At 35.7% G+C, this 10,331-nt stretch overlaps 1 protein-coding gene across 1 annotated transcript in view; it reads right to left on the minus strand.

Moving 5' to 3' along the window:
- Positions 1-371: 371 nt before the first annotated feature.
- The window catches only part of LOC135214800 (uncharacterized), a 12,928-nt gene continuing 2,968 nt past the window's right edge, over positions 372-10,331 (minus strand). Inside the window, exon 2 of the mRNA XM_064249165.1 lies at positions 372-1,377. Within this exon, the coding sequence (XP_064105235.1) occupies positions 793-1,371 (579 nt within the window). The 5' untranslated portion in view covers positions 1,372-1,377 and the 3' untranslated portion in view covers positions 372-792. The remainder of the gene's footprint in view (positions 1,378-10,331) is intronic.

The following is a 10,331-nucleotide window of genomic DNA, read 5'->3' on the forward strand; positions in this document are numbered from 1 at the left end:
GAGAGAGAGAGAGAGCTTTTGGGAATCAAAAGAGAGAGAGAGAGAGAGAGAGAGAGAGAGAGAGAGAGAGAGCATGTGTTACCAGTTGCCTACCGCTTAGGATCCATCGCTGCCTTTTAAAAATATGAGAACGAGATTTTATCTCGTTTTATATATATATATAGTATTTATATTTATATATATATATATATATATAATATATATATATATATATATAATATATATATATATACATATATATATATATATATATATATATATATATATATATATATATAAAGAATATAATCACTGATCATTGTAGCATTATTATTTTATATAAGAACCAGACATAATGATAACCCATATTCAGTTAAGAAAAAAAAACACAGTAAAGGTAATACGGTTATATTTATTAGACTAAACAAACGTCTGTAGTATAAAAATGTACCTTCGACGAAATATACAAATATTTGAACAACAATGACGGCATGATTCCTGTAAAAAATAAAATAAAAGTCTTGAAGCCATGAAAATAGGTTAATATTATTTTTTTATCATTATAACATTCTAGTCGATAGAGTCATTTTAACGCTACATTTACATAATCATAATTATGGTGCAGCTCATGATCATGAAACTTATTCCCAGCTAAAAATTTCTTTCAGCTTAAGTATTTACAGCGCTGGAAAGAATTGTACTTAATACAACTGGAAAGTACAGAGGCATCTGAAAGACTTCCAGTTCGGACGATCAATAAGTTATCGTAAGGAGATGAGTGGCATTTGACATTTCCCAGTTCAGCTCTTGTTTTTAGAATCTTCCAGGATTACTGAAGTTCTCGATGCCACTGGAAAGTACCCTTCCTGCAGTTTCACCCGCTGTATTCGCTAAGTTGCCTACGCCCTCAACGGCGCCTCTGGCTAAATTCCCTGCTGACTCGGCAGTCGAAATACCGGACTGGAGGGCACTCGAGCCGACAGTGGCGACAAACTGACCGGCAGCGTTGGTAGCGTCGCGGGTAGACTGGAAACCACTTCTGACGGTATCGGCGGCAAATCTGCCACCAGACCTGATAGAGCTCCCGATGAATTCTCCTCCAGTTCCTAAAGCCTGGCGCGTGCCTTCCAGGGCGCTGACCGCCGTCTCTCGCACAGCGTTGTTGACACCGAGGGCTACCTGGGTAGCACTGGTCAAAGCGCCCGAAGCCATATCACGAAGTTGCTCTCCAATGGCACGACCCGTCGTCATGACACTCGAGAACAGCGTCGCCCCAATACCGGAGGCCTGGCCCAGGGCTTCGGTGACTCCAAAATTATCAGACTGGGGAGACGGTCTAGCCTGGACCGCGACAGCCATCATTAGTATCCACACTAAGCTTCGGGAATTCATCTTGATCTGGAAAATAATACTTTACATTAACCAAAGAAAACTCAAATTATATATCTGTTATGTATATCTGTTATGTACTGAGAGAAGTGAACAGTTTGTAAATACAATGATTACTGTTCTTTATGAAACTGTCCTCACACTTCGAGAAACTGCAGTTTCAATAGATATTAAGGTGGAACCTTTCGAACTTCTAAAGGCTTTTAGAGTGTAGTTATATAACATATTTCTCTAGGTTTAGAATAGCATGATTCCCAAGCATTGTTTGCCATTTACCCGTCACGTATATTTGGCCTCGCATAATTCAGGTTTTTGAACACAGTCATGAAACGAATTCGCGCCAACACCCGTATCCACGCACATACGCGCATTAACGCCCTCTCCGTTGCATACATACACGTGAATTATATATATATATATATATATATATATATATATATATATAATATATATATATATATATATATATATATATATATATATGTATATGTGTGTGTGTATGTATATATAAATAATATATATATATATATAATATATATATATATGATATATTATAGATAGATATTATATATATATATATATATATAATATATATATATATGTGTGTGCGTGTGTGTGTGTGTGTGTGTGCTGTGTGTGACTTGAGACCAGGAGGAATGGCAACATTGCATCCGGAAATTAATAGTAGTGTTAGTATTTGATTAGTCTGCGCAACAGCCTACACGCAGGTAATGAGCGGTAACATGTTTTCTACTCATGAAAACAGAAAAATGAACTGTCAACCTCAAATGATCATGTAAATTATATTACACTGTATATCACTACATATGTGTTGATATATTTATCTTTTTTTAACAGTCACAGTAGCTAACTGCAGCCTATCAGAAAAAATATTTATTTTTCAGTTGATTGACTATCGATATCTTTTATTCGGTAGTTATCAGACGAACTAGATTTCTTTTCAGTGAAAAGAAATCTAGTTCGTCTGATAACTGACCATAAATTTTTATCTTCTTTTGTTTCTCTGTAAATATTTGTGATTTTTGTACACAAGGGACTAGGGTTCACTTCGTTCTGAATATTGTCATAAGTGGCTATCTCGAATTGAACAGAGCAATTGAGTGTCTTTTGTTTTGTTAATGGTCAAGACTCCCTTCTGTGGTTTTAAATACGGCGATGATTTATTCATGTGGTTTTTTTGTTCAGTCTTTTTATCCCAAGGTCCCAAGGCCAAGGTCTGGCAGTTATACTGCATTATCATTCACACTGACCTTGTAAATAATCCGAAGGCCATAACTTGTTTAAAAAAAATACTTATGCTAATGAAAATTGTTCATTAAAAGACTGCGAGTCTGTTGGTGTGTGGTCAATACTTAAGTTAAAAAACTTGGAATCTTCTATTTAAGAAAAAATTACAAGGGACAGACTGAGAAAAGATGGAGAAGTATACGTTCAGGCTTCCAGCCATGAGGAAGAATCGTGAATGGCCCTGTAAATTTTACCCATTTTCTCTCTTGAAAGATATTTTCTTTAAGCAAATGACAATTAGAATAGAAACTTAATAAAGTTAAAATTCTGGCAATAATATATAAGACAGGCAAGGGAGCTTGTGCCCAATCAGCATCATCTGGTGTTGTAGGTACCGCCCTAATTTTTTTTTTTTTTTTTTTCTAGGTGACTACGTGTTGGAATCCACGTGCGTATGTGAACTTGACGAAGGACAAATCGAGCCGAAGGTAAAAGATGAAAGCCTTACAGATATCGATAAAGAAAATTCATAGCCTGAAGTTCCAGCATCTATCATTTTGTAGCTTAAATGATAAGCAAATGAACATACACTGAAAAATGCTTGGCCGAAAGTACATGAATATCTGTATTTCAAATTTGTTTCCATTTTGCCACTGATTCCATCATATGAACCTATCTGCTTTTTTTATTATATCTCACAATTTGCTGTCTTTCGTTTTTTCCCATCTTTGAAAACTTGCAAATTATCGGAGACCATTTAAATAAACAGGTCTTGTCGATCCTGACACTTTGTCAAAATATTTCAAGCGCACCAAGATCGTAATCGCTAACAATTATCGTGGACTGAGTTTCAGACATACAACGAAATCGTCATTGTGTACAAGATCCCCTTGAGTTTTTCATGCCACCGCCTGTCTCATCACTTGTTATAACGATAAACTGGCTTGATTTTAGATAATTACTTAAAGGAATTTTTCTCTGACGCTTTGAATAAAGAAATGGGAGGTTACAACATGAAATACAACCAAATGGGACTGGATAAAGTTAGATCACTCTGTAAAAAAAAAAAAAAAAAAAAAAAAAAAAGTAGCACAAGGCTCCTCGAGGATATGAGGAAGATACCACTGAACAGCAATCAAGCCCGTCTCTTCGATCCTTTTTCTTCCTGTACTATAATGAACTTTTGTATACCTCTTCTCTCAACGTCAAATGCAGATAATTTAGTTCTTCAGTCTCTCGTCTATCAAGCCTTTTCTCATTAGTTCATTCTCCTTCTCACTTAATCTTGTTAAGGTAAATATGGAGGAAATATAAAATTAGGCTTATGCTTGCATAATATATAATTTCTGTCTGTAATATTCGTACACTTTGAAGTAATATCCGGGCATTCTGAACTTCAACCCACTTCAATTGTTAGCATTTGGAACTGGAAGCAAACAAGTAAAAAAAAATGCGCCGAAGTTTCTTTGGAGCAATCGGGTTTTCTGTACATCGTATAAGCAACGCCACCGAAAATAGATCTATCTTTCGGTGGTCTCGGTATAATGCTGTATGAGCCGCTGCCCATGAAACTAACCACGGCCCGGTAGTGACCTGGCCTATATCGTTGCCAGACGTTGGGTAACTTTAACCTTAAATAACCTAAAATCTACTGAGGCTAGACGGCTGCAATTTTGTATGTTAGATGATTGGAGGATGGATGGCCAACATACCAATTTGCAGCTCTCTAGCCTCAGCAGTTTTTAAGATCTGAGGGCGGACGGACTTTGAGGACTGTATCTGCCTGTACTTATCTTGGTGTGCTTTTAGTCTCACTTTCAAGAGCCTTGAAAAGTTTCTTCAGGTTTCTGGGATTCCTAACAAGCTTTCTTAATATATAGTCGAATAGAAATGTACTGGTACCTGTGTCATCCATCCTCTAGGTCAGGGGTCTCCAAACTTTTCAATGTAAGGGCCACATTATATATTTCCCACATTTATGCGGGCCAAAGGAAAAAAAAAAAAGAGAAAAAAAACAAATCAGTGCCAGTAATTTAATTTCCTCAAATATTAGAGTATAAACATGGAAAAATTAAAACATATCTTGTTGGAAAAAATCAGGGTAAACTAAATAGATTCCTGCCTTTAGTTTTATGCAACCAAATTAGTGTGACGAATGATACTGACGTTTTGACTTCAAAATTTCATTGAAATCAGGTTCCAGATTAGATGAGCCAATTGTAAGAATTGATTTCAAATGATCATCAGACAAATTTGCTCGATAGTTAGATTTCACATACTTCATTTTGGAAAATGTTTGTTCACACAAGTAGTATGTTGTACCAAAAATGGACACAAAACTACAAGCAAACTTTATCAAATTTGGAAACTGATCTGGCTGCAGGCATTTATAAAACTCAATCAGATTTCCTTCTCTATATTTATCTTTCACTCTGGCATCTGCCTGGAGATCAATAATTTCCATTTGAAATTGAGTTGGAAGATTTTCAGCATTGAATAATTCAGCGATGCCAGTCGTGCGATAATTATTTTTTCAACGCCACCACACAGGGATTTGTTTGGCGGGCCGGATGAAATTATGTGGCGGGCCGGATGTGGCCTTCGGGCCATAGTTTGGAGAGCCCTGCTCTAGGTGATGTATTTGCTTTCTGAGCTTATTTCATCATCCTCGTTTTTCGCCTATTTTTTTCATCTTTCTTTCAGATTTATCAAAATATTTGCATATACAATAGATGAATGGAAATCACTTCGACTCATAGTATGTAATCCCGCCTTCTTCCGCTTTACATTCTCAGGGATGGATATACTTTAGTTTCATTGTACCATTGTCCATTCTCATTGGTGGAGAATGTCTATTTATCCAGACAAAGTCAATATTATGTGATGTACATTCCTTTCATAGAAACTTATGATCAAACTGTAATAAAGAAAACAGAAGCAATTATAGAAATAGGAAAGCCTATAACATTTAAGACTCGTGAACTGAGAGAAGATGGAAGGTAGTTCAATAACCAGCGATTTTCTTGTTTCATATAAAAAAGAAAAAACTCGTTTGCACGCCCTTCAGTGACCTCTACGCCCTTGTTCTACGTTGGGTTTTCCTGAACCTTCTGATTCATGGCGGGCTGAGAATGTCATCGTCACAGCAGCTATTATCATCATGTAAGTGCTGCCTTTGGGGAATGAGGATGAGTTTTTCTTCTTCTTCTTCTTCTTTCTTCTTCTTCTTCTTCTTCTTCTTCTTTTTTTAAAGGAAGGAAGTTTCTTCACTGAATAAGATGCTATTGGGTAATCAGCGTCTGAGTTGGTTTTCTTCACATTAAGTCAAATTCTTTTACGTAAAGATTTTTATTATTTTTCTTAATTGGGTTAGAATCTTACAAGATAAACGAAAGGTTTCTTCTGATTATCTTGACATCTTATTCCTCCGACCGACTTTCAAAACCAAGATAATTTCATATTTATAAAACTGTCTTTTCATTATATATTTTTCAGTGTGCTGTGATATTTCCTTTAGCACTGTTGTGAGTGGTTAATTAATTCATTATCTTAGTGCTCATGGTGTTCGTGACATGGTCGTCTTAATAGGACTGAATAGTTGTCATTATCCATCTTCCAGACAAATCTAAATTTTGATTAGATTTAGTAGTGATATAACATCTATAGAGATAAAACATCTATTTTTATACCCTGAAATAATTGCATTAGCAAAAACGAGTGCATGATTTGCTTATGATAAAGGGCTCTTTTGATTTCATCCCAAAAAAAAACTATACAGTTCGTTTGTACGCTACAGAGGAACTCATTTGAGGCGTATAAGTATATGTATGTAAACTCGTCTGAGACTTGAATTCAGACCTGTTAAACCTAAAAAAAGGGACCAGTGGTCAGATATGAGAAAAAACATGTGGACAAAAACTCGAATTTGATAGGACGGGGAGATCAGTTTTTAGGACTGGTCCGAGAAGTGTCTCGATCTATTTTTTATAATCACATCATTGAGAAGTGTCAAAAGGCAATGGCAGCAGATGTGTGTTTACCTGACACTCCTCTACAGAACAGACAGAAACTTATGCAACATGGAAGTAGTGCTAAAAACTAGATTTATCTTCAATTAATCTAATAGCAATAGATGGTTTTTTCAATGGTTTTGCATTAACAGCAATTAATTTTAAATTTGTCTTTTCTTATGAACAGTTTTTAAACGAGCAATGATAGATTTTATTTTCAGTATCCTAAAGAAATTATAATATATATATATATAATATATATTATATATATATAAAATTAATATATATATATACTATTTTATACATATATATGTGTGTGTGTGGAATTTATAAAAACACTTTTTGTCATTACTTTACACATGATATTTTTATGATTTCAATTATTAAACCATAAGTAACTCAAAGTAGACTTGCTAATCATAAATATTGCTTTTGGTTTGAGTTATTTACAAGGTAAGGTGAATTCGATATCAGTTAGTTGTTTATGACTAAATATTTGGCGAATGTAACAATGACATGTACAAAAGTTGATAAAAAATTAACGTAGAATTAATTTATATATTCTAATAATTATAGTATATATATATATATATATAAATATATATTATATATAAAATATATATATATATATGTATGTATATATATATATATATATGATTATATATATATATTTATATATATATGTATATTAAGATATATAATAGAATATATATATCGAAGATTATATAGGGTTATATATATAATAATATATATGATAGATTATGATAGGTCAATATTATATATCTAATAGATATATATATATATGATATATATATATAGATATATATATAGATATTATATTTATTATATATATATATATATACTATATATAGCTACATCATACATATTTAGTACTGAGCTATCATGGAGGAGATTGATTAATTTCAAGTATAATAATAACCGTATCCCCACACTCAAAACAGTCACATACATGCCCAGCTAAGTATCAGAGTCGAAAAAACACAGAATTGTCTTCCATTATACTTTTCTCAAATAACTGGCATATCTGTACCACGACGTGCGGCTGTTGGGTCATCATATGTGCCCCATTCAGCTACCAAGAGCCTGGTGATGCCCACGTGACCAGAATTCTTCAACCTTGAGTAGTGCCATACACAGACCCTCTGCCCTGCTGGCCTTCGAAGATCGGGCGCTGGTTTTCTTTGCTTGAGGCCACATTTAAGGACGCTTTCTTTTTCTTTGCAGATTTGTTTCTCTAACTTTTTTTTTATCCATTCAGTGTTCATTCTATTTTAAACTCGCTGCTACAAAAGGGAGTTAATTGTTTTTTGGTCTTGATCATGCATATTATGTTTTAATCCTTTCCTCTTCTTCTTCTTCTTCTTTTTCTTCTTCTACGGCCTTTTTGGTCTGGGCCCCAAGACTGAATGTACATCTCGAATAATGGTAAGGATATTAACATTATCCGGATATGAAAGTGAGAAAAGACAATGAGGAATAAACGAATCCTGGACGTCGTTTTGAGTGGCATTTAGGTTCATTAGTGAAACTGGCCAAAATCAATTTCATCGACACCTGCTTCCAGTCCCTGACGCGTATAATCAGAGTAAGATAAAGTCAAGGAAGAATAAGCCTTCCAAGTAGGGACTACATTAGCCCGGATCATAAGTACCTATCTTGAGAAAAATAACAACAGTAAAAATAAGAGATTAAGTAGGGAGTCAAGTTGCGCAGTCACTGCGTACATCTTGCAGAAGAAGAAGAAGAAGAAAACGAAGGCCGAGGCAAACTGGGAAGCATCATCCCCTTGAATGTCAAGACACTCAAATCTATTCGATATCGCATTTGATGAAGCATAACGAATTTCACACGTCCACACGAGGGTAAGTATGGAATAACAAATTGATGAATAATACAGGAGACTTTGAAGCATGTTATTAAACAAGGTCAAGAAAGCTCACCTCGTGTGGACGTGTGAAATTAAAAGAAAGTACATAACACAAAAATTCTTTTTCCGGTCTGTACGTCCTTGTCTCGCCATTACGGTTTCAGTTTGAGATGGGTGCGTAACTTAAGCGCCGAGCTATGATATCATTATGAGAGAGGATATGTGTTTTAATGTGAATAGTCTACTTCAGTGAATTAATGTTTAATGTGGTTAAAGTTGTCACAGTAATAGCATTAATAATAGTAGTATTAGTGGTAGTAGGAGTAGTAGTATATATCAGAAACAACGACGAATCTCTTTTCAGACGACGCCTATGATAGGGTAAACATTAATTCGTGGGCACGCGAGGGAAATGCCAACACATCCGCAGACATCTTACGCTAGTCATAATTCAGACCTCACAAAGGCAGAGCTTAAATAAATAACAAAGGTGCAACCGACAGAGGCCACACCACCCAAAAAAAAATAAATAAATAAAAAGTTAAAAAAAAAAAAAAAAAAAACAAAAAAAAAAAACTGCTTTTTACCTTCCTGACTTTATATCAGGATCGGCGAGATAAAGCTTGATTAAGAAACGCTTTATAAACTTCCTTTAGTTTCTATAGTGGACCCGTTGCTCTCTATGGGTAAAAAACGATGCCAAAGTGAATTTACATAATGGCACGCGCTCGTCTGGCCTCACTCACCAACCGACTCTATTCAGGGTCAACACAAGGGAAAGTTTTCGTATCTGCTACGGTCTTCCGCAGTTGGCCGCTCGTGTTACGAGACGTCATAAATTGCCGTCTGAGTTTGTTAGACGTGGCCGGTTATTTTGCTCCACCTTTCGACGAAGAGTTTGAAATGACCTTAACCGCTGCTGGTCCTGGGCAGAAAACGAAGTCCTTCATTACAGCAAGAAGTCAAGGGCGGGTTCGGGGATGCCCAGGAAATGTCTCGCCCAAGAATTAATGTTACCTGTCCGAAGACTGTCAGTGACTGTCATTCGAAGCGATGTTATGCCTTTAATCTTAACCATCACTTTCAACAGTTTCTTTACTAATGCACCGAAAGACTAGCCTTCAAAAATCATAGCAGAAGACAGATTAATAAAATCACCCTTCACTCGCATCATACATAATCTCTAGATTATGGGACTGGCAACGTACCTCCGTCGATTGTTGAGAGAACCTGACACGCATACATTATGAGAAGAAATTTCTGGGGCACAAGGATAGGCCGGGTAGGTAGGTACCTTGCTTACAGGAAAGCCAAGGCTCTCGCTCAGGGACAACCCGATCACGTGTTACATACAAACGAGACAACGAGCAAAAAACAAAAATGTTTATGGGAAAGGCAACATCTCTGGCCATGTGCCGGGGAGAAAGAGTTTCGTAGAAATATAAAAATAAGTGAAACTTCGAAAAGGAAATTGTCTGAATAGATCTCACTTCTAATTTATATTTTGCGTAATTAGACTGTCGTACAATTTTTTCGTCCCTTTTCTTCTTTAAAGAATTTTCTGTCCCTGTAACTTATGTATCTATACACACAATTATTATGTAGTACTATTTTTAGACTTGCCGTTGTCCAACTCAGGCACCAGCCTCTCTCACCCTAGGCAGAGCCTCGGGACGGTACATAACGTCTTATGGATCTGAACTTGCCGTTTTAACCCTCTCTTGTATTACCGCCATTTTTCGTGATGTGAGTACTCAAATACTTCACGTCACACTAAGTAAGGATATTTCAGATTCCACGTTTATCTCATTCAGATC

This window comes from Macrobrachium nipponense, chromosome 46, assembly GCF_015104395.2.
Source record: "Macrobrachium nipponense isolate FS-2020 chromosome 46, ASM1510439v2, whole genome shotgun sequence".
Lineage (NCBI taxonomy): Eukaryota > Metazoa > Arthropoda > Malacostraca > Decapoda > Palaemonidae > Macrobrachium > Macrobrachium nipponense.